Here is a 26,956-nt window from a genome sequence, read left to right as displayed (position 1 = left end):
GGTCAATTTTATGCAAATAGTTTTTCCAGGCATTGAGTACAAACTATTAAGCAACACCATTTGATGTCACAACATAATCAGGAATTCCTGCACACTGCTTGACATGGCAGCATCGCTGGTTCTGAGACACACAGATCCCTGCTCCCCATCCTAGCATCTGGAAACTCTAGGAGGATGGTTCAGCAATCCCAGATGCATTCTGTCTGAAGCTTTAATGAGCAATTTTAATTGGCCAACATAGGACTCCTTGATTCCATTTAAAATTTAGAATTTAGAAATTCATGCCAGAACTGTTGCAAGAAATTCAAGAAAGAAATTGTCAGAATCAATGCATTATTTGAAAAACATTTCACACACACACAAAAAAATCTTGATGAAATCTAGAAGATAGAGAAACTTAGTATTCTGACAAAGACTAAGAATTCAGAATTTTTCAACCAGTTGACTGAACACCAGTCCTACCTTCAAATGCTGTAGAGAATTTCTGCTTAAGGCAACAGTAGAATGTATATTCTCCTTATGAATACTGAATAGTCAGCATTTAAAGAGAATTTCTAAGTAACTCATATATTTGCATGATACTAATGTCTAAGCCTATTTTGCAGTGATATAGAAAACATTCCTCCTACATGAATTTTTAGTTCAATCTAAGTGCATACAGACTAAAAAATTTATAATTTTTTCCATTCATTTCTATAAAATGCCATAGGAAATAGTTTTGGCCATAACTTGTATATGATGTCATCTTGCTGGATTTTTTTAGAAAATGACTAATATTATATGGGTACCAAATATTTTCTCTTATATTTATAACCATTTCATAGCCACATGAATCTGTAGGGTGATAGTGCAAATTGTTTGCTGTATTCAAAAAACAGGCAAAAAACATAAGGCTCATGTACTCAAGACTGAGTCTTTTTTGTATTCATTCGTTCTCCTCTGATCTGACCACAAGAGCTTTTATTCTACCTAAAATCCAAACCAGATCTTTTTCTGCAATTTTTTTAATATTCCTCTTACTGTTTGATGTAGTAATTGCATCAGCCACTAATATAGTCTCCTATATAAAAACACACACACACGACATTATTTCTTTCATGATTTTAACAAGAGCGACTTACCCAGGAATAATGAGGTAAATTGCACTGGCATTAAAAAGACCTTTTTTTACTGCAGTTACACTAATGATCTAAACTGCAGAGCTGAAAAAATCCAGACCATCTGTTTCCTGCTAAAGCAAATTTACTACCAACACTTGTATCGCACCATCTCTACTAAATTCTTTGATTACCAATCTGGATAACAATAACTTACATCACCACAGGAAAAACACTGTTTTATACCCCATTTATATCCCCACTTTACCTATTTGTACTTATGTCATCTGAGTAACTATCATAAAACCTCTATAACAGATGGGTTAAATGCAAATTTGGCTTCTAGTGGTGGATTACACTTTCTATATGCTGGTCAGGGTGACTAGCACTTACTGCTGGATTTACTTGTCATTCAAATAACACTGCAGTTTGAGTTTCATTTTTGGGATTATAGACAGACAAACCTACAAGGAAAATTTTTACTGAGTCATGTTTTTGTAACAATACTAACTAGAAATGTGAAATGCAATTTGATTTTCCAAATCTAATTGGAAAAGAAATCTATGTTCTCACTCTCTTGTGATGGGCAGGGACATCTTCCACTATGACAGGTTGTTCAAAGCCCCATCCAACCTGGTCTTTAAGGTCCCTTCCAACTCAAACTGTTCTCAGATTCTACTATGAATATATTATAAATATATTGTGTTAAACTAATTTGTAGCCAACACTATTTAATATTCCAACCACAGAATAAAGAGGCAATTTAGCAAATCACACTTGATTAAAGCAATTGTTTCTAAAATCAAATGAATAGTTCTGTAGATGGAAGTGAAAGTAGATGATGTAACTTATCTTGATTTTAACACAGCTTTTGGATCTTGGTAGCCAAAAAAGTACATAAGAACTGGATTAGTGAACTGTAAAATTAGTGGAAAATTGGCCAAATTATCATTAGCATCAGTACATTTAATGGGAAACTCAAGAGAAGCATCACTGATAAGCAATCTTATACAACTACACAGCATATCTGCAGGGCATTAAAATCAATCAATCAATCCCAAACTTTTTGTCTAGTAGCCATTATATTGAGAATCTGAAAATCTAATCTGCTGCTATTTTTCACATATACAGATTGATGTGTCAATAATAAACTGGTCTGAACACTGTAAGGAGATTCTGCACTTGCTCTTCCATTAGATCTAGATTGTGCTAATGTGCTTTTAGAGTTGTGCAGGGAGACTATTAATTTGGACAATATAATCAAGCCTTCTATGTTAGTAGTTTAAATCTGTATAATTAAGTGTCTGAAGTCTATATATAGTAGTGGCATATGTATATAAAATAGTGACATATACTTCTGAAAGGAAAATACAAATGAAAATTGTCATTGACCAAAAAAACCCTCTTTTTTAAATGTACAGCATATAAAAACAATACTTGGATTGTAAAAGGATGATAGTGGCCACCTTGCCTAGTTGGATTTTACATCCTGCTAGAGTTTGATTAATATTCTTGAGCACTCTGCGAATACTCACAAAAATTAATCAATATATCATCAAGGATGTTGACAGAGGAAGTCTGCAAAGAGCTCAGAGAGAGGTTCATAAACTTGAAAAATTTCAGTGGTCTGCAAGTGACAGCAAACACTTCCTAGTTTTTAAACGTAATCCTTTCATAAAAGGGTTTAAATGAAAGCAGAGAGAGGGTCAGCCACAGTAAAGGAAAATAATTGTACCAAATACACATCATAATCACTTAGCAAATAACACTTAATATTTTTGAATCACTTACTGTCCAGGCACTGCATAGCACTCTAATTGGAAATTCTTCCCATTTAAATAAGACGTCAATTTTTAGGGACTTTAGGTGTACAGGTTTCGACGCATCAAGATAAATATTTCTAAGTGGATATGAACACAGTCTGTCAAGCTGTGAAAAAGCACTGATAATAGCAGATATTTCTGTTTCAAAAAGAACGATCACACAGCATTGCCAAAGAAAGGGTGGTACTACTTCTCTGTGAGACACTTAATGTTTTACTGTGCCTGGTTCATTGCTATTTATGACAGTTTAATTGGAAGCAATTCTCTAACATTACTGGGTAATTGCTGCATAAATTGCATATGCTGAAAAACTTACAGCAAAATCAGTAAAAAAAGAAACTCTCAAATCTAAGGGCATCTTCTTTCCTTATATTAAGTCATTAAAAAATTTTGGGATCAAATAATTTCATCCTTTTAACTGTTTACTGAAACAAAGTTGACATTTGACATAATAGAATTTCTATTAAAACATTTAGGTTGAAGTCCCTTCTTTAACCTAATCCCTTGATCTTCCAACATCACTTAAATTTAGAACTTAGTTATAGTACTGAATTCTAATATTATAAAAGCAGAAAAATTTGATGGAAGATATTGAAGTAAATTACAGATATCACAGGAAGTTTTAGGATCTGTTCATTTATTCAGCGTAGATTTTTGTAGAGCTTAGAGAAAGTATAAGAGAACAGTTCCATAAGTCTACATTGGAGCACTCAAATACATCCTATTACAACCATGTATAAAAATACCCCACTATTGTGTTAATCAATATTATAAATGTCTGTGGGGAAAAATTTCCTTTGCCACAGGGAAATGCAATGTTTAATCATAATAAATGATGCAAATGAATTTCAGCCAGAAATAAATTTCAGCCAATGCTATAGCACTGAATTATTTTTACCTTCTGAAGAAATTTCCTGATAGTGTAGTGTCTCTATCAATTACTGACCAAAAAAATGCATATTCCATTACTTTGCACAGAAAACATTTCTTGTACTGCTGAACTTGGACAGACTTTTAAATACAATAATAATCTTTTATACAAAATTACAGATCCCACTTGAGAGATTCCATTTCAGGGTAGTGTCAAAGCACGTTAAAAAGCAACACCAATGAAGAGACAGAGATCCACCCCATTTGCTCCCTCTGTACTCTCAGAATCCACTGCTGTTCATAGGGATACAGAGCAGCCCTAATCTCTTCATAAAGGGTTAATCTCAAGTGCATCAAGTGATAAAGCAGAATGAAAAGGCTTCCTCATTCTAAATCCCATGAAAGTAACTACTGCTCCTTCTGAAGCAGAACTGGTATTCCAAAATAGTTTTCAGAGTTGCAAATTGTTCTAACTTCACAAAATAACCTGGAAAAAACCCCCAAAACTACAGTGTAGTAAAATGGCAGCTTTGAAACCTTAATCCTAGGAGAGAACAGTAAGCTATTGTTTTTTTTTTTGTCTTTGCTGTAAGGCTTCTATTAAGTTTGCAATATCTTGAAACAACTTTGAAAATATACATCCAGTAAAGAAAGACATAAATTGCCCACCATAGTGACTGCAATTGCCCCTGACTGTATTTTTAGTGTGATAGCCATGGACAAACCCTGTCATCTATCCACAATTCTGTATTTTTCACTTGAATCAGGGAGCACAGAGTACATATCAAGGTCTCTGTCAGACTCTACCAAATCAAATGGCAGAGAGTGCAAGAGGAATGCATGAGATCTGGGAGACATTTGTAGTAGCAGCCAGCCTGGGCAACAGTGGCTGCTTGCAGCACTGGTTGACACTGGCTCAAGATGTAGTCTCACAAAGTGAAACTTGCAGCAGTAGTTGCTGTTCCACTTCCATTTTTTTCTCTCAGACCTCTACCATTGGGAAAATGAACTGAGAACAGTTTAAAAAAAAATTAAAATTATACACATACAAAAAAATGAAAATATTCAAATTTCCTGATATTTTCATACTCTTCCTGACTCTGCTCCCAAATGCAAAAAAAAAAAACCAAAACAAATTAAAACAACACCCAGCAAACAAGGAACAAAGTATTAACAACAGAACACAGCTAGTCTGCTGGGTTGAAAGAACAGGAATGTGTAGGAGAAAGAAGAGATTATTGGAAAAGGGATGCTTGAAAAATATTTCCTGTCCTGGCACCGGGGTACATTGCAGAAGCTACATGGCTCTTTTTAAGAGAATCAAGAGAACAGAGATTTACAAATGCCTAAGAAGTTATGACTCCACCAGTGCCAGACTGCAGTCCTGAGAGAAGAGAGACCTGATAAAACAGCCCATGGCAGCAGAAAGGCATTCCTGACTCTGCCCCCCATCCCAACTGCAGGTGCTATCCAGACACCACGACGAGCGCAATGGACTCATTACAGTGGTCAAGAAAATATGAGAGAAGAGATGAAGTGGTTGATTTTTTTTTCAAAACTGTGTTCATATATCCAAGCAAACAATTCAGGAGTAAATAATTGTGGTTAGCACAGTCTCTTCAACTATATGCCAGTCCAAACACCTTTAAGTGTGGATATGCCTTTACAGCAAACAGAAAAAGTATTTTAACTTTGCCTGTAGTTGGTTACTGTGAAAGAAAATGTGGCATGAGTTTGAAGATATATTTGGGGTGCCTACAGCTATTAAGATATATTTTGAGTGCCTACAGCTATTAGCAGCTCATGAACTGATCCACAGCCACTACCAGAATAGATTATATATCGACAACTCACAAAGCATCAAGTAAAAATTGCAAGCAATGCTACATCAAGAATATCTCATTGAAATAAAAAAAAATTACAAATCAGAGATAATTTCAAATATGAGGATGCACTATAGTAAGTCTCTCTGTTGATGAAACATAATAAAATAATGACAAATTATCAGAAAGAAAATTTTGAAATTGAATTATATGTTCCATTGATGTAATCCCAAGAAGTACACCCCAATCACTCAATACATTTTTTGTCATTATTCAGGTAACTGCAGAATTTTCAAGTGATAAAGTTTCAAAAGAAAATACTAGTTTTTAAGATTACTACAAAATATATTAGAAATGTGCTGACTTCTAATTTTGAAAGATTTCTTCAGAAGTACTGGAATGCATGATCAAACACTATAAAGCTGCTGTATTACCTCCTTTGAATTTTGTCTCCTACATCCCATAATTGAAGTTTCAGTGCCAGACTCCTGGTTAGTTCTTAAAAATGGTGCAAAGTTTATTTCTGTTTCAGTGGGAAACAAGAAAAGTTTATAAAATTGCAAAATATTTTCCTCCAGTTCTCTTCACTTACTGAAATTTCTTTATTTCTCTAGATATTTTCAGTATTTCAAAGGAAGTTTCATATTGTATTTCACATGTATTTTCCCCGCTTGTAATCACTTCAGTACACTGATTCTATGACTACACAGAAAACAGTTTCCATAGCAGCAGAGATGTGCCCATGACTTGAAGTTTCTATTCAATAATGTAATTTAATGGATTTTTATTCTTGCATTCCTTGCTGACCCCTTACAAATGCTCTCCTAGTCTTCTAACAACCTCAACTTTCCATTCTTTTACTGTAAACTCATTACTATTTGTTTTTTTTTCTTTAAAGTTAATGCCTGCTCAATGAAGTTGCAGAATCTTGGCCCTGAGGCATACAAAAGAACATGGGAAGTTACGGTACAATGTGAAAAAAAATGCACACAAATTGAAAAATATAAAATGAACAATTAATTTCATTGAATTACTTATAATATAATAAGTCTGGGAATTAAACAACTTTCATTTATGTGATGCAACATATGGCCAAGTTTTTTCATCTAGTGAGATAGAGTAGCAATGGCACAGGGGAACTTCTGTGACCGACATGATGTGAAATCCAAATAAAAAGCATAAAACTATTCTTATAAAATTCATGCTGCTTTTTACAAATTTGATTTTTCCTGGATGTTATTGTAAATAATCCCCAGAGCACAACTGCTTGGTTGTAACCTGGCAAGAATCAGGTCCACAACAAGACAACACACAATTGTCTCATTTTCAATGTCCTCAAATCCCAGACATAACCATTTGGGCAAAAAAAAAAAAATTAAAAAAACCCCATCTTGTGTAACATGCTTAATATGCATCAATTTCCCCATAACTAGAAAGGATTTTTCGTCACCATGCTCATGCATTCCCATAAAGTATTAATGAAGTACACAGTCAAAAGTGCCAAACTACTTCCATTAACAAGATGTTCTCTCTGTCATGCTGGAAATTTCACAAGAAAAAAGCAATAGTCCTTTCTTCAGGATGCATACAGTTCTTATTTCAATCATTGTGAAGGCTATTGAAATAAATATTGCAAATTTTGAGAATGTAGTTTTTTACCTTTTCTAGCAAATACTCAATGTATAGCCAAAACAGTAATACTGCATCACAATTTTAAAAATAATTACCATAAACCAGATCATCAGGCATGAAGTTAGCCATCTATGATAAAAAATTAATACCAAACAGCAGTTAGGTTTTTGTGGCGTTTCATTATATTTACTGCCTTGGATTGAATACAAAATAGTAACATTATTGTTGTTCTGGGTGAATCCTTTTTATTACCTAATTAGCGTTTTTATTTAAAAATCTGTTTGTGTAAACAAATAAACCTCTCAAACAATTAATGTTTGTCACCACATCCAGGTTTTTAACCTTCCTGGGACAGTGAGGCTGACTGAATCGTTCACAAAAGGTAACAGTCATTTCCTACATGCTGATGTTCCCAGTCCAGAATGAGTTTTTGTTTCCACTCATGTCCGGCATCCTTGTAGCTTGTTTCAAGAAAATCAATCATGAAATCTCTATCTGATCTATTCAGATTGCAACAATCTATTATTATATTTATCTTTTTTTTATTACATTTCACTCCTATTGAAAACACATTCAGAAGACATTGACTCAGATGGGATGTACTTTCAGCTGATTATTTCTCAAAGGATTAAAAAGACTCCTATTGCTTAGTCTGAGCAGCTCAGTTTATACGTTTGTTACACATCATACATGTGAAATTACATCTGAAGCTGTGATACTCCACACTCTAGTGTAATTCGCCTGCATTTTCTCATAATCTCCCATAATTCTTAATTGAAGTGACACTGAAATTATCTACTGACTATTCTGTAGCAAAAGTGCCTGAAAGAAACTAGCTAGAGACAATGTCTCTATTAACAGCTAGATTCTAAACACTGCGTTTGGTTAAATAACAGTATTTAAATGTTAAAAATCAGCATGTAGATTCTTGGAACAGGGAGAACAGTTATTTAAATTTTAAATGAAAATTGGAACTTTATTTGGATGTATTATCATTTTTCCTATAAGACTAAAAAATATACTATATCAAGTAATAAATATAATTCTAGCTAATAGTTTAGTTCTACACATCCTTTCCTAAACTGTGAATTACAAGTTGCTTTGTTGAAATAAATTTTCAGTGTGAGAACAACTTTCAATAATAGTTTCTACCCTTCAAATGAAGAGAATAAAAATAGATCAGGAATCAATTATGCCAGATTATATAACACATCTTTAACAGCTGCAAAATTCTACAACAAATAGCATTTCAGGCACTCTCTGCTGAGCCTTAGATTTTATTTCACCCATGAAATAAATATCTTTATTTCATCAGATATTTGCTGAAAAGCAAAACACACACCTGATTTGATCTGCCAACCTCCATGCCAACCGTGCCTGTTCACTGAAATTTCAGAGATCTTTTGACCTCATACAGAATGTCAAGGGTCAGTTTGCACAAGCAGCATGAAATCAGATGTGCCATATTGTTCAGCAGATGTTCCTTACTTCACACCAGTGTTTCCCTGGAAAACACAGGGCTGTCAGCATCAATAATGCAATGCTAAACCATCGACTTTTACCTATATTTTGTCTCACCAGTTATACTCCTTAGAGCTTATTTAGCTGTCTGTACCCAGCTAATGTGTCTCAGACCAACAACCAGAAAGTGCCAACATAATTTGCATTGAAGAGATGCTTTTTCCCCTTTCTCTCTCCTTCCTTCCTTTTCTTCCTTTCTCTACTCTCATTTTCAAGACTTGGCCTGTATTGCTCTGCCTTAGTATGAGCCTGAAACCACTTTTTCCTAAAGACCTTTCTCTCCTGGTACTGTAATTTTTACAGTATCATTATAGAGTTTAGAGACAGTTTTATTGTAAGTAATAAATATTTCTTAAAAGAATTCCAGTATCCAGCAATTGTGTTTATTTAATGTCACTAGCACATCACAAAAGATCATAACCGTTAGAGGCCAAAAGCATTTCTAAATTAATATAAAATTTATAGCCCTCCATTAATTGAAAAAAGTAATAAAGAGACAACTAATGAGTACCAAGCAGACATTTCAAACACTTTCAGCATACTTAAATATTTCAAGATACATTTAAACCTATAAATCATATATAAATGAATGTGCCATGTACTTCATGCCTCTCTGCTAACACACACATGCTGCATCTGTAGGGCACTGTTAAAACTCACACCTGCATAAATAACACCTTGCTGGTATTGCTAAATATGCTAGAATTTATCTTCCACTGATGTGAAAGGTAATCATAATTTTTAAGGGTAAATTTATAGTTCCTCTAGCAAATATTTTCAGAGAAAATAAACCAAGTTCCTCTTTCCTTGAGAGGTAATAAAATATATTCAGGATAGTTCCACATGAATAAATGCCAGAACCACTCTAAGAACCTAGTTTTAGGAATATTTCCGAGTATATCTCGGTCCTTGTAAAATTTGCATAGTTGTATATTAGACACTAAAAAAAATAAAACAAGGAGTGTAATTTTTGTTTTTGTCTTGATTTTCATGTCTTTTTTTAATCCTTTTTTTTTGTTGTTGCTTCCTCTATCCACAATTTTTCTTTACTCTCATTTCCTTTTCTTCCCTTTCCAAAGCTATATACTAAAAAAGCTGGTTTCCATAATTAAATTGCTTACTATCAGAAAACCTTTTCTTAATAAAATGTTTATTTAAAAACAGTCTATTATGAGTGAGAATGGCAAAATCCAGGAAATTAAAAAAAAAAATAGATACTTGTGCCAGTACGCCAGGTGGCACACAAGATTTCACAAGATTGGAGTAGACGGGAAGAATCACCTCCCTCAAACTGCTGGCCTCGTTACTTTTCATGCAGCTCAAGACACAGCTGGCTCTCTGAGCTGCACCCTGATGGGTCATGTCAAGCTTCTCATGCACCAGAATCCCCACATCCTTCGCAGGACTGCTCTCATTCAAGTTGGTTTTCTAAAAACTTCCATTTCGAAGTAATAATTATTAACATTCTCAGCCAGGCAACTGCAAAGAGTGCTAAAAATCAAACCCTGGTTTTCAGTCCTTGTTTAATGATTTATTCAGAAGACTAGAATACTTCTTTGCAATATATCATATCTGCTAGTGCTGTCACCATTTTAATTTTAGTGATCTAAAAATTATGTATTGTTTTTCATTTTTAAAACTTATTACTGCCTGTGGCTAATACATCTGTTAGCTAAGAAACCTCTTTTATATGAAACATAAATGGCTTTTTTCTTTATTTCAATTTTTCCATCTCATAATTCTTTTTTAATTTCATAATTTTACCATCTTTGATTAGTCTTTTCTTCTGCCTCCTATTTCTTTTTCCCTTGCCTATACATCGTTTCCTGTACACCTTTAAGCTTTCACTTTGCAGCATGAGAAAATTAAAATATATACAACCAATTATGAAGTATACTTATATGAATAATTCCACTCACATAAAATTGAGGCAGTTAAAACATTTTATTTCTTGGAGTTTTTGCCCTCATGCTCATCACTGCAGAGAGACTACGGTAAAGTAACATGCAAGTAATATCAGTTCTATTCAGATAACCACATGGGGTGATTTGATAACCACAAGTGACAGTGATGAAGACAATGGATTGGGGAAAATTAAGAACAGAGTTAGCACTCGGTCCAGAGGAGGGGCACCAAGCTGATCAGAGGGAAGGAACACCTCTCCTAAGACCAAAAGCTGAGAGAATTGGGATTGCTCAGCCTGGAAAAGGGAAGACTTCAGGAGGACCTAAGTGCATCCTTCCAGTGTCTGAAGGGAAATTACAGGAAAGATGGAGAGAAATTATTTACAAAAGTGTGTTGTAAAAGAAGAAAGGAAAATGGGTTCAAATTGAAGGAGACTAGATTTAGATTAGACATCAGGGAAAAACTCTTTGCTGTGGGGGCTGTGAGGCACTGGAACAGGCTGCCCAGAGAAACTGCAAATGCCTCATCCCTGTTCAAGGCCAGGTTGGATGGGGCTTTGAGCACCTGATCTAACTGAATGTGCCTCTGCCCATGGCAGTGGGGCTGGAACTAGATGATCAAGATCCCCTTCCAACCCAAACCATTCTATGATTCTATGATTCATTGATAAAAGTGAAAAAAGGAAACATCATTTTATATTATATCTTTAACTAAAAATTCATCAAGTTTTTGCTGACTTGTGTACTTTATACTGGCATACAGATTTGTTTTGCTTTCCCAGGAGATCTAATAAAAACAGGAGAATTTTTGAGCACTCAGTATAAAGACATTTTTTGTCAAATAATAAAAAATGCTTACTGAAAATATGCAAGGCTTTTCTGCTTTCACTGTACACTAAATTTAAGTTGGAAAGGTTGTTTTGCCTCTTACACTGAGTGTGTTTAGTTTCTAGGTAATTTTGGAAAATTATCACCTCAGATATCAGTAATACTGCCACCATGCCCTCTATCCTGCTGTGTGTTGATCAGAGATTATGGCATTTTTCATTTCCTTCATCTGATAGTCAAATAAAAACTGCCATTCTATTAAAAATAATTGGAGCTGCACTTTTCTTAAAATATTTTTAGCTTCAAAACTAAATATGGAAAATATTCTACCATTTTTTGATGATCCTCCACTTTAAAGAGATTAATCATCCACAATCACACGGGCAAAGTTAACTAAAACACTCATTATATGATTTTTCTATAGCTAGATCCTACAGTATCTTCAAATCTGAATATGTGGACAAGCTTCTGGCAATCCTTCCTTGTAGATTAACTTTATCAAGGTCGGAGGGCAAGCAACAGATGAATATTAAAATGCAGCCAGCATAAGAAAGGCTGTCAATGATTCACGTGGGTAGTTGTACACACGCGTGTTTCATACACACACATGGGAACACAAGGCATACACCAGAATGGAACAGACCCATAATCAGCTCTAGGAAGACAGAGAGAGCTTAAATATGCTTCTGCTTCTCTAAATTGTTGTCATAAACAGCAATTAAAAAGTAAAAAAAATAGTAAATCTAAATGATCTTAGCTACCCATATAGTGGCTTGTAGATTTTGCAGAGGGACAGAGAGACAGATCTGAGAATAAGCACAGAAAGTAACCTAGGTATATGGATTATACAGATTCTTTTTTTAGTAATTTGAAGTCAGTTTCATCCATTCTAGTAAACTGAAAAAAATATTTATAAGAGAACATCTATAACATTTTGTTTAACAAATTTATATAAGTGTAACACCATGTTGCCTACAGTATAACCTGAAGCCAAGGACAAAAACTGAAGCAACTGATCAATGTTTTCTATTCAAGATATTGTGAAGGAGTTTTTTCAGAATTTATACAACCAATATAAACATAGTTATATTTGTAAATGCGAAGGAAAAAACTCTTTGAAGTTCTAACTTAGAAAATATCCTAAATATATTCATAAATTGTTATTGCAATAGCTTGAACAGTTCATTTTTCCATCTCTTCAGATTGTCTTAAACTGTTTGCAAAACTATATGAAAGCAGACACAGCTTCAAAATAGTTTAGTTAACTAAATCACACTTTCATGACAGAGAGCAATAACTCACAGAGCCAAATCCAGAATTTAGTTTGACAAGAAATCAGTTTAGTTTTGTTTTGTGGTGCTACAACACTGCTACTCGGCCTATCCCTTTATTTTTTCATCTATTTTTGGGAGGAAGTAAAGATTTCAAATAACTTCTAATTTCCTGGGATTAGGACTAAACCACTTAGTTCTATTGACTTTAATGTGATCCTTAATTTCCTGAATTGACTGCACAGTGTGATGCATTGAAATACACAATACAAACCACGGGTTTATCAATATAATGCATAAACTGAGTATCATGTTCGCAGCCCTGCTTTCAAAAAATCATAAGAATGGCCATTCTGGGTAAGATCAAAAGTTAACCCTAATGTCTCATTTCCAATAACATCAGACACACAAATATTAAAATACGATAATCAGATTCAGGATTTTTTTGGTACATTTTCCTGCCAGGCATTTACCCAATGAATTCACAAACATCCATCCATTTTGTAATATCCACATCATGAGGTCCTCCCCAAGTTCTCCACAGAGTAACTACAGATGATGCTGTCAGAGTAACACTTTTCCACAACTTTTAACAACTCCTCTCCATGGAAGTGGCTACCCAGCACAGAATGGTCCTTCTGTGGCCTGAACAGCTGTCTCTCCTCCGTAGCTCATGTTCAGCTGGCTTCCCTACTATTTCCTGACTGTCTTATTTTCCTGGACTCACCCTGGAATTGGTACTTCTAATCATCAGTAAATAAAAAGGAAGGAGAGACTTGTATGCCTCACATACGCCTCTGATGTACAATTCCTGATCTTCACTCTCCTGCCCAGTCTCAGAAATTCTTTGCATAATTTGCTGCTCCACCTTCACAAGAATCAATACTTCTAGCACCATGCTTTGAGGTTTTAGAGCTTGCATGAGCATTCTGCTCTTCAACACCCTTTATAACAGACTATTTGTTTATTGAGCTGTTATTACCCAGCATACTGTGTGTGTATATGATACACAACAAATACTGTGCTCAATAAGCAAATATTTCACATAGAATGGATGTAAGATGGAGGGCATCTTACAACACCAACAAGCATAAAGCTGTGCAGGATGGTATTTTTCAAATAACATACATGCCATCAAGGTTGACTTCCAACTACTTTTGAAAACCCAGCCATTAACTCCTTACCTGACACTTGAATCTTTTAGATTGTGTGTATGAAAGTAACACCAAGTGTTAAAGCATACAAAAAAAACCCCCATACAGAAGTGTGAAAAAAGTGTATAGAAATACTTCTAATCAGATTTAATAGAGTGCACTACTAGGAAGAGAGAGGTTTTAATGACCAGTAAACTAAAAGCCATCAAGTAAGATTGCAAAAATGTTCTCTGTAATACAGAAAGATTATGTGATGTAAAAAAATTATTTAGGAATATCTTTTTGTATGTGTATAAATTCACACACTGTAAGCTTACTGAATATTCAGTATAACTCTACTAATAAAATTCAGTTAACTAGCAAAGAGTAATGTGAAATATTTATATGACTGGACTGCTTAGGTGGACTCCTCAGATCTTCTGTCAATGAATAGCAGTAGTCTGCAGAATATTTTAGTTGAGCCTATACCTTTGAGAACCTGTGATTATACTGTACCCTATTATGAAACCTATACTTATTTTCATTTTTATTAAGGCAGTGGTTTAAGTATGCTCAGAATTTTTAAAAATGGGTAAGAATTATCTGGTGTTTTATTGTACTTTACCTATGACTAAAGTTTCACCTGAACCTTAGGGTATCTGAAGTAATTTTATTCACACACACCATGAATCCAAAATCCATTAATGTTTCCCTTCAGACTATGAAAACTATTTTTTTTATTTGTGCAGTAATAAATGCCCTTATCTGCCACAGAATTTTATTTTGTTGAAAGTAAATGTGTTAACCTTCAGCAAGCTCCAGGTTACAGCTTTATTAAACCTTAAAACAGAAGTATAAGAGTCCTTTGACAGTTCGACGAAACCTCAGATAACAATCCATAACAGGATATTTATTTTTCCACAGTTCACATTAAGAACTGCAGACCATAACACTCCTGCTTAATATAAAAAGTGACATGAGAGTTTAGAGCAAGCATATTCCCCCAAAGTTTTATACCTGCCGGAGACTTTGTGTTACCATACTCTTTGCCCCTTTTTTCCCGTCCAACAGGTCCTCCTTTGGTACCACAAAAGAGTGTGACCTTTTTTCAATTAGAACAAAAGGATTTCCATAGTAGCATCCTGTAGATAGGATTTAATTTAAATAATTTTGCAAATAATTAAGTTTGAAAGTAAGAGCAAGATAACATAGAACTAAGCTTAAAAAAATCAACCTTCTTTCTCTATAGTTAGTATTTCAATTAGTGAAGAACCAAAAAAAATTGTAAAAACCGTCAGGAAATTCAAATGCAAATAGTTTACATCCCTCTTGAAAAAAATAAGTTTGGATGTTTATATACAGATAAGCCTATATCAATCAGTCTGACGAACAAACCCACAGGCAAACTGTTGGCATAATACATTTTTATTCTCAACTGACTAGTGTAGAAAATGAACACAACAATTTTTAATAGCGATTATCATATTTTGGTAAATAAATAACAGTGTTAGAATATGTGACAAAAACCATTTAACAATGTGTCTTTTATGTTGCTTGTTCAGCCATTAAAACAAATATAGATATTTGTCTCCTCTGTTACTTCTATGGAGCATGACCAGAATCCAAAAGATGACTGATAAGCATTGTATATTCCTGAACACAATGAAGGAAATGAGAAAGCTCCACCTCTAAAAGGTGGAAGAATGATTTGAATATGATCAAGTACATATTCTTAAATTTCTATCTTTACATATGCTTCATCTACCTTTACTATTAAAGTATCATCTCAACTGAGAAGAATATGATAGAAATTTCATTTTATAAAAAGAATTGCTTATTTTTTGACTTGTGCCATCCCAGTATATAAGAAAGATGTGCTAAAATTTGAACCAAAGTTAATATATATTAATTACTATTATATTTTTATTATACTTATTCCAATTTTAGTTTTTTGTTGATGCGGACAGAAATCTATTACCCTCTTGCACATCCTTGCTGTTATAAAACTGAGCCTTGAAGATTATAAGAAAAATAAACACAGTAATTAGAAATTTCTTTTTGGGAAAACATTTCTTGATGTTGGTCTACTGTATAAGTAGATGTCAATGAAGTGAGAGGAAAGTAAGATCTATAACTAAAAACAATTTACAGGTAGTGATTTTACCATCACAAAAATGCTGATTTCATGATTAGAGACACTAAAATATGTATCTGGGGTTTATGGGGGTTTTGTTTTGTAAGATGCCTTAAGCTCAAAACTTTTAAGATTTCACACAAGGCTATCCACAACTTGTGCTTTACTGAGTGTCACAGTAAAATAATGCAGTTCTCACATTATTGATGGACACTGATGTCACAGACAGGGTATGCACCATGCTGCCTGAATAACAAATCATTGGACAAGCTCTGATGCTCCAGGCTTTTCCAGAAAAGGCAGCCAAATTTAGATTATGATTAAGAGGCTTAGGATTGCGTATTAACATTGACTTAAATTTTGTGGCATTGCCACTACTACATTGTCTTTGGCAATACCATTTATAATCTGCTTTAACTGGATTTCTTGATTTTCATTCCTTGATTGTACCTAGCAGTAGTAAAATGTTTGCCAGGCATAGAAATGATACCTGCATCAGTGTTGTATCTTTTGGGTAAAAGTCTTGAAAATTTTTCTCCTCATTGCTGCAGGACAAAAAAAAAAAACCCTTATTCACATTTTTTATTAAAACATGTCCTTTCTTCTGACTCAGTGAAACATTTAATTCATCATTTAATCCCGTCTGGGATTCCAACCACACATTTAATATCCTGACTTATAAGAAAGAAGAGGAAATACTCTGCCATGTAAGACATTTATCACTACGTATTCTATCTTACCTTCCTGTTTCTTTTTTATTATAATTCCTAAACGTGCTAAGTCTAATTTAGGCTAGATTTACATAAGTACATTCTGCTCTTGTACTTAATACATGGACTTGTATTTATTTCAGGATGGAAGATTTGTACAAATAAAAGCAGGATTCCAAGCAGAGAATGTAATTTTTTATTGCACTCAGATAAGTCATCCCAATAATAGAAAGGAAGTAAGAATCACACATTTCATTATTTATACAGACTGTTGGTACTTTTAAGTAACTTAAGTTTGTTCAAGTGGTTTGATATCTCTCTAATCACTGCTAAATAAACACATAAAATACTACTACTTGGCCTGAACTATAAAATTAACTCTGATTTAGTTGCTCCCCTTGAGACAAGCTGATGCATTAGCCTTCTTTTCTTTTATGACTTTCTATTGATTATTTTCATAAAACCTGGTATACAAAATTAATTTGTTCCACCTTTTCCCCCCTCATTAAAAATAACTGCAAACCAAAAACATTCTTCAAATATCTGCTATTCAAGCTATGTACTTGGACAAATATAAGCGTCAGAACTCTCTTACTTGATAAAGCTTTAAGAATTCAAAATTATATTTATATAATAGTCTCTTGAAAAGATAATTTTCTATAAACACTAATGTCATGCTAGAATACACTCAGAAAGGAAAAGAAATTATATTAATTCCATTTTCATGAAAGCAAATATTTGAAAAAATTCTGAGATACTTGTTCCAGCCTATTTACACAGTGAATGATTAAGAATAAGCTGTATAGTAAATATTGCTCACTCAGCTTGAACACATGATTGTTTCAGAGAAGGTAAACCTTGGCAAACTGAATAGATTCATATATATACACACATATTTATATATGTCTATACGCATTTTTGGCTAACCTATTACATTAATTTCAACTGTTGTTGCTGGCATATTTTTACAAGACTTTCTGAGGTGCAGTGTATTCACTTCTTTTTTCTATTGGAAACTCTACTAGTACTTTGCCATTAAATCTGAATGACCAAAAAAATATAAAAATGAGAAAAGAATTTAATCCCATTTCTTCTTCATGAGAGATCATTTGTTAAAAACAAACCCCGAAATGTACAAACATCTCAGAAATAAAATAAATAATTTAAGATCTGCATTCAGCCACACAGAATCAATAAAGTAAACTGCACATTAAACAAGGGAGTCAATGTATGCTGAGACGTGTTATTAAATTGGATTGTTTTAAACAATACCTTCCCACTTTTTACTGAAAGATATCTTTCCATGAGAGGTCCAGTACTATAAAATACCTAACAAAATATGTTTAACAGTGGCTTGACTGTTCATGCAAGCTGTTCTCTTATGTATCACAAATATGACATCAAATTAGTGACCTTTCCACTGTGACACAACAGATTTTATATTAATTATTCTACAGTCAAGTAAACGTGCCCCATACTTGCACTGACACTGATTTTTTTCTTCCCCATAAGGACTAGGAAAAGAGATATACAACACAGGAGGTACACATACAAGATGAGATAAAAAGGTGATTTAGAGGAATGGTACTACAAATATTTTAAATGAGTTTTCATTGTGCTCAGGACAGCAAATATATGAAATGCTCAAAAGAGAGTAAGAATAAATCAGTTCATTCTTGCCTATGGCACTGAAAATGAAAGGGGACACGAGTTGTACAAAATACCCTCCAGCTCTCTCAAGTTGTGCTTTTCCATGAATGTTAAAAAGTGGGATAAAAAAGTCCAAGCAAAATTAACTCACAGCAAGATTAATTTGCTGACATTCTATGGGTAAGTTGTTGAATTATTCATGGAGCTGACAGGTTAATTCAAGAAGTCGACATTTCTGATTTCCAGTGCACCATAAGGAAATAAGAAAATAGTCACCTCTATAAATAAGAATTTGTGCATATTAGTATACATGTCCATGTGCAGACATCTGGTTTCTAATAATCATTTTAGCTGAAGATGTTCTAAGTATTTTTTCAAATCATTTAAAAGTCAAAATTTTAAAAGAATTCTAAATTGGTGCAGAAAATATTCCTGAGGAATACACAGTAATTTCATTGGAATCTTCAATAAAATTTGTTATAAGGTTGATATGTCATGCTTGAGATTAAGAAATAGTAAGAGAGATGTCATGTATCTATTAAAACAAAATGCTGGAAATCATAAGGACTAATAAACTATGCACAAAACACTTATCTGGAACATGATCTACATTAGAGACAATTTGAGCCTTGGTCTGTCATATCTTGACTTAGTCTCATAATCACTAAAAGTTAATTATATTGCCTCCTCTGGACTGGAACTTTGTCAGTCCAGACTGACAGAGCAAAAAAAACCAACAACAAAACAAAACAAAACAAAACAAAAAAAAAAAAAAAAAAAACAAACAAGCAAAAAGAAAACAAGAGTTTTCTCTCATTCATTCCAAAACAGAACATCATGTTCTTGAAAGAAAAAATGCTGATGGATCTAGAGAAATAATTTTCTACCTAGGTGATAAGATAAAGTTTTAAAAATTAGATAATTTTCAGTTTTTAAAAAATTATTGACAATAAATTATTGCCATTGAAGTAAATTTAACCTGCAGATGTGACAGAATATATTTATTAAATATACATCAACTGCTTCTATTCGTATTTACTCAAAGCCTAATAACAAACTGCTGCCTTTTCCAGATGGAAGAGGTTTTCTGTTTGCCAGATGACAAAATTATTTTTCACATAAGTACAATTACAAAACTTTATAACTTTGAAATTCCAACCTGCTACAAATTGGACATGTCTCAAAGATTGTCTAAGAAATGAAGAAGACAATTGCCCTAGTGCTAATTGAAATTGTATGAATTTTATGTGAAAGTGCTATCTTCATCACATAGTTCAGTAGAACTGACTGAACTGGTAACCAAATACTGTTTTGACCATCAAATAAAGACTTATGAGTGCCCTAAGAACATTAGAAATGTAACTACTCATATCACTGTCATACTTGTTGAGAAATGGATAATTTCTATTACAGTACAGTTTCACAAATAGATTTTTTTTCCTCAGTATGCCAAGACAGTTTGGTCTACATCTAGATAAAAGCATTGAACAGAACTGATTTGGTTCTGTACTGCTAAAGATTTCGGCATCAAATTATAACTTTAATGTAGAAATTGAACTTTTAAAGAAATCATGAGTGTTTTCTCCATATTGGATATTAAGAGCAGAAGCATGTGTGTGTCCCAACACAGAGACTTAAATATTAGGAAGATTTCCACATTCTTGCATATTAACCAAAACCCAGAAAAACAGTGTTTACTGAAAGTTTCCAATTATAAAATTGAAACTTGTAAAGGAATATAGGGATAATAGGTTACGATACAAATGGGGGGAGGCAGAATTAATGTTTGCAAATTTCTGCCTTAATATATATTCTGTCACATAAGAAATAAATCATGTTTACTTGGCTTTTAAACATGGCATTAGGAGTTAAACATGGAATAGGTGGAATTCAGGCAAACATTCCCCCTGCAAACCTGCTATCCATACAATGCGGATCCAGAGCTAGGCAGCCAGCAAACATTATGCTCAGCTGGGGCATGAAGCACAAGCATTCCAGCCAGGAAACTCAAACTGCTCTTCACACTCTGCTTATGTCTGAAGGTAAAGCGTTCTTCAAAGTTCCTGGAGAAATAAACTGTCTCTACCCAGATCACTTGTCTGGCCCCTGATCTTAAAAGTAATTCCCATGGTAGTACTGGCAAGAGGAGTTTAACATGGATCAATACAGACAACATTGTGTCATAACAGCAGTCAAAACTGACTGCAACACTGCAGCTACAGTAAGAGAAAACATCTGAAGCAGGTGGCTGCATTCTTACAGGAGGTCATAAAATGTCTTTTCATATGTGGATTCCTAGGGGTAATCAGAAAATGAAGACACACAAAACCAGATGTACAATAAAAACCAGTAAAATAACTTGGTGCCATGTGGCTGTTACAGGACACAAAAAGAGATCAAAGAGCTACATGAGCATTTTCTCTAACAGTACCATTTTTTTTAGCTTTAGTAAACTCCAGACATTAATGTCATGTGATAAGCAAAGGTAAAACATAATATTAGATGTGTCATTATCAATGCCAATTGTGCACATATGAGAAAACGTATCAAAGAGGTGTTATTAAATGCTTCCTCCACCAAGAGCTGGACCTACACTTCTGTGCCGATTGCTCCATGGTATTTCACAATGTCACATCCCAACAACAAGAGGGGAATGCTTTGAATTCTCCTTTTTAAAGCTAACTTGAAATACATGCAGAAAACTTTCAGTCATGTATTACTACACTGGTATTTGGTTAGTAACAATATATAGTAAGTCTCTTTTAAAAAGTAATTAAACAGATTGACAGAGTGTCAATACGCCTTATTCATTAACAGCTATATGAAGAATAAATTATATAAAACTATGATTCTGTTGAGGTTAAAAAACTTAAAGAGGATGCAAAATAAAAAATGTATTGGAGAATAATGACAAAGTGATTAGATCTTTAAAAAAAAAATCAGCTAATTACTTTTGCTGTAGTCCATGTAAATATAGGTTGACAAGAATGCAGGCACAGTAAAAACTATTTGTTTCTTCACAAGCCTTTAAAATTCCCATATATTACATATATGAAATAACCAGAATGTTCTAAACACAAAACCATTAATATTTTATCCCTTAGCTCTGTGTTGTAGTGTGTTGTTAAGTTTCTTGTGTTATTCCCCCAATTTATGTATTGTTCTCCCCTATTATGTGTAAAATGGTTTCGTTCCCCCTTTCTTTCCCGCCACCGTTAGCCTGCCAGCTAAGTTGCTATAGTAACCGCTATTCATAGTTGCCGATATGTAATTGCTCCTCCCCTGGTTTCCCTTATAAGTGAAAGTCGTTTCCTCCCTGGGTTAAGTCAGTCACCCCCTTTCTCCTCCCAAGTTTCGAGAACCTTCTTCTCTCTGGGGGTTATGGTTGGCTGCCGCCCCGGAGCCCCTCCTTTGCTTAATATTAGTTGGTTATTTAGGTATGTCAATTATGTTTAGGACCTCAAAATATGCATTATTATTGGCTAGCTGGGTTTCCCTACCTTTTCCCCCTTTTTTCCCTTAAAAACCCTGTGTGGCCCCCGGTTCGGGGCCATTTTGCTGGGTGTTTCCCCTCCTTGATGGTGCTTCTGTAATAAAACCGACAGCCTACCTCCAGCAAGTGGTCGCCTCCTAATTCGCCTCACACTCGTGCTGCTCCGAGACACCTCCCAGCTCAGCCCAAGGCCAAAGACGCCGAGGGGGGCTGGTTTTAGATGTGCGGGGGTGCTGGCCTTCGCCCCTCACTAGCTAGCCGGATCCCGGGGCTCAGCGCGCCCTCGCACAGCTCTGGTACCAAGTCATGACTTGAGTGTCCATCCTTCCTGAAATCCCTAGTAGAGTGACTGTATAGACAGGTAAAGAGTGACTAACAGCTCTGAGCTTCATTAAACTCATACTGCATAGACTAAGTGACTAACAGCTCTGAGCTTCATTAAACTCATACTGCATAGACTAAGTGAGAGGTAATTACATCCTGATGGAAAGTGAAAGACAGACAATTCCATGGGGGAGCCTGTGAACCATGCCAAGGTTAATATAAGGAAAGGAAACCATAAGTGTTCCATGAAACCCAAGTCCCCTAAGGCTATTATTTTATATACTAAAAAAATTTACAGATTTTAGTTCCTGGCTTGATTTTTCCAAGATATTTTGCACATTTCCTTTGAAAATCAGACCTTAAAGATTATCCAGTTTAACCATCCCCCAAGTACCACCATGACCACCCCTGAACCATACAGATGCCCTTTGAACACTTCCAGAGATGATAACTTCACACCTTGCCTGGGCAACTTATTTCAATGTCTAACTACTTTTTCATTGAAAAAGAAATTAATATGTAATCTGAACCTCCCCTGGCACAGCTTAAGGCCATTTCTTCTCATTTGTTCATTTGAGACACAGCAGAAGAAAACAACTCCCATCTCACTACATCCTCCTTTCAGGCAGTTGTAGAGAGTGATGAGGTCTCTCCTCCTCAGCCTTTTCTTCTCCAGGCTAAACACCCCCTGCTCCCTCAGCCATTCCTCACAAGACATGTTTTGTAGACCATTTGCCACTTCTGTTGCCTGTCTAGAGACATGCACCTCAATGTCCCCTTAGAAGTGAGGGGCCCAACACTGAACATAGTACTTGAGGTGTGACCTCACCAGTGCCAAGCGCAGGGGCATAACCACGTCCCAAGTCCTGCTGGCCACACTGTTGTTGATACAGACCAAGATGCCATTGGCCTCCTTGGCCACATCTTTCTAAAAAGATAATCTAACAGTGAGGTAACAAAGCTCAACTATTAGAGGACACTAAGATTAAGCTACCAGTAGGAAAACATCTTTCAAAAATTATTACTACATCTGTGACCCCTCCTGCTAATATTCCTGCTACACAGATATTAATTACTTTTTGTTTTGCTCATCTGATACATATTATATATCAGAGAAATTATTTGTAACTTTCAAGGTAATTTCACTTATTTGTTACTTTTCAAGTTTCTTTACCTTGAACAGTGGAAGAAGAGATTGTATCCCTGAACATTTCTCTATGTTTCCTAGTCACATTACATAATCTGATAAAAGGAGACTTGCACACCTTGCAGGTACTATATTTTTCTATGATTGCAAAGAAACTTTATTATTATTATTATTATTATTACTTATTTGATAAGCTATTCAACATTTATCCATAAGAAAAATTCATATAAGTTGCCTATCTTACTTTGAGATGAATGCTTTACACAAGACCCATTTTTTACATTCAGAGTATAAAAAGAACATGGGATGACTCTCAGATTCAGAATGTGACTCTTATGTGCAAGGTCAGTATATTCAAGAAAACTTTTCCAGCTGGAAACTTGATCACAGCAAGGTTTTTATTATGCCAAATTGTCAGTGGCTGTAGCTTTACAGTTAAAAATAGAAAAGGCAACAGCTAATACAAATTAACAGTGTTGCAATCATCAGACAGCAACGACAAACCATGACCTGGCTTTTCATGACCCCTTGAAATGCTGCAATTACTATTGTCTTCATAGAAAGCTCAACACTGACTTATGCTAAAACAGGAAATATTTTAAAATAATGTCAAAATGTCAAAGCAGTCCAATTTCAGCAATTACTTTTATCATGAATTTATTCCTCTTTTGAGCAAACACTAGAGGTTTCTAGCTGCACTTCTGATTTCCTATCACTCTCCAGTTATACAAATAAAATTTCTTCTTTTATATCTATCTGTACATACATACATGTACATGGAAGAAATATCTTTGTATTTCAACGTCATTGCCTTTTTATATACACAAACTTTAGATTTATAAACTAAATTATTTTACTGTCAAAAACCTACACCTAAGAATGCGACTCTTTCAGACTTCATACAAATTTCTCATTCTGACTCAAAAGTGCACGTGAGGACATGAGTGTGAAGATGTTGCTCAACTTTTAACATGACACTTCTAGCACACAGAGATTCCAATGTGAATACCAACTACTCAAAGTAGAAGACTACCTACTATTCCATGAGTCTGAAGAAGTAAATTATGTCTTCAGCACATAATTTTAAAAATGTATTTTAATATGATCAAGGAGAAAGTGTTTTATTATAAGTGCTGCAACAATCTGTTTGTTTTCTGCACTAGAATCCTGCACTGATTTAGTAATGCAGCACAAACTTTTAACTTTCCAACAAACTTTGACATGCAGGAAAGCAAAATATTTCAGAATTTATCTTTTTGTTTTGTTTTAAAAACTGCTGATCAAATATGAAAAGATTTAAACTTGATAGCGTTAAAATAGCTTGTAGTGTGGATGGTCAAAAAATCCCTAGATATGGAAACAGTACTTTCAAATATTCTATTGGAATGCAATCTTCTGCCCAGAAAAAAATTCTGTGCTTTTTAAAAGCTATATTTTAAAATTGCTTAAAGAGTTATGCCTAAATACTTTTCCAGTACAAATGAATAATTATTCAAATAGGCAAAAACATATATGGTTATCCTATTTTAAAAGCACATTGTGCTGAAAAAAAGAAAAAACAGAGCAAAAAAAAGCCCCCTCTGAAAAAAGGCAACCTTCCAAAAGATTATCACAAACTTTTCTGTACGTGAATATTAAAATCATACAGTTGTCAAAGTGTAAATTCAACATGTTCACCCACTAGTGTAAACTTGGAAGAATAAATGTATTTGCACAATACGTCTCACCAGACAACAGTTTCAGATAATCTAATGCATCACAGATCGTCAACAGATATAGAACAATTTTAGACACAGTTTTTATTCTGGTTTTGCTAGCTGATCTTCTATTTCTGATAAACTAATGAAGAAATGTGCTGTGACATAGGAATTGGAATTTTATAACTAAATACACTAAAATATAGATTATGAAGGTTAAAATCCAGAGAGGAAGACTGCACTGGTCCTAGCAGAAACACTGCTACTTTAAACTGTGTAGAAGATCTCTTTTCTTTTGATATACAAAAAGTCACTACTCTGCTGCCAGCTAGCGCACACTCCTACCACAGTTTCCATTGAATGCAGATGTTCTTTCAAGTGTACCTCTGAAATACTTTGCTGATATTAAAGATTCCAGCCGGAGACTGACTCATTAAAGCATGTGACTTTCAGACTCACCTACCCTCCTACCAACACAAAACAGCTACTCTAAGTTCTAGGTGAAACACAGTCCAAATTTTCAGTAAACTTTAAAAAAATACAAAGAACAAAAGATAAGAAAAACCATACATTGACATGACTAACCCAGTTCCCTCCTAAGGGAGATACTATACATAACAAATACAGTAAACTGCTCTTGCTTGTTATTTAGTGGTGACAAGAAATCAAAAGGTGCTTGGGGCAGTCATTATGACACTTTTGATTTGGGCAAACAAAAAAGCCTAAGATCCAGATATAATTTCAGAAAATATGTTTTTAACCAAAAACATCAGAGAGAGAGGGCACCACTCCACTCACTGCAGAATATATATAAAAAGTTTGACTATCTGAACCAGCATTCAAATAAGTATATACGTTTTTTCCTCCAAAATTATTAGATTTTTATATAACATGGTAAAGGAAAAAGAAAAAAAGCCTAGAAGCTAGTACTTGAAAAAATGAGGTACATAAAGTTACTGTAATACTTACCACTGTGAAATTCATAACCTTCAAAATCCATATTGTCATTGCTAAATTAACAATCATGGTAACCAACAGCAGAAGGACAAAGAAGTATAAGCACCTCTTTCGCCATCCATAAATCCCTACTGGGTAAAACGGAGGATGTTCAGTCCTTGGAAGGCTGTTCTGTTGTGTTGCTAATATATACTGCTCTCGTGTCATCTGTAAAAGAAAGATGTAAGCATAAGTAGGGAAATGAGAGGTCTGTTTTTCACATATTATATTACATTACAGTTATCTCAGAATATATAGAAAATCAGTTTATATGGACACAAAAGAGACACATTTATCTAGCATTAACCACATCAATGTTATTTGTACTAGGCATCTAGCACGAATTTGGTGGATTTTATGACTTTAATGTAAACCTTTGGTTTCTGTTTCAAATTGGATTTGCATTTCAAATTTATCAACAAGAAACTATTAAAAATATAAAAGTAATCTACACATGTATTTTACACTTTAATTCTGAATATTGTTTTATTGTCCTTTAGGAGATCATTTAGCTAAATTTGGGTCTGGAGAAAGAGTCCTGTACCTTTTCTTCTGTACTGGTTTTGGCTGAGATAACACCAATTTTCTTCATAAAACTTGTAGCCAGTACACTCTTGCACTAACAGAAGAAAAATCTCACATTTCTAAATACATCTTTCATAAATGAAGTTTTCAGTCTTTTATTACACTTAGCAAATTAAATTAACAATTGATGCTATTATACATGCCTCCTTATTTTACAAAAAAAGAAAAAAAACCCTACATTTTGCCCCTCAAGAGATGGATACAATTATAATCTGTTGAATTCCTGAACTAGTTTAAATTCTTCTCACACACTAACAAGCAGTAACTATTTGCAAACTGCTTAAAGAACTTTCAATTATTACTTCCTTAAAAAAAGGT

At 34.2% G+C, this 26,956-nt stretch overlaps 1 protein-coding gene across 9 annotated transcripts in view; it reads right to left on the bottom strand.

The window, feature by feature from the left end:
* Positions 1–26,956, bottom strand: part of SGCZ (sarcoglycan zeta) — a 391,625-nt gene that overhangs the window by 146,573 nt on the left and 218,096 nt on the right. For 7 of the 9 annotated variants that reach the window (XM_074541471.1, XM_074541468.1, XM_074541469.1 and 4 more), the window contains one exon: positions 26,121–26,221. In XM_074541471.1, coding sequence (XP_074397572.1) covers positions 26,121–26,132 — 12 coding nt within the window. In that variant the 5' untranslated portion in view covers positions 26,133–26,221. Of the gene's footprint in view, positions 1–26,026; positions 26,222–26,956 lie in introns of all 9 variants that reach the window. The other 2 variants (XM_074541465.1, XM_074541464.1) reach the window with 1 other exon arrangement.

This window comes from Zonotrichia albicollis, chromosome 5, assembly GCF_047830755.1.
Source record: "Zonotrichia albicollis isolate bZonAlb1 chromosome 5, bZonAlb1.hap1, whole genome shotgun sequence".
NCBI lineage: Eukaryota > Metazoa > Chordata > Aves > Passeriformes > Passerellidae > Zonotrichia > Zonotrichia albicollis.
The sequence above is the reverse complement of the archived record's forward strand: the minus strand, read 5'-3'. Positions and strand labels throughout refer to the sequence as shown.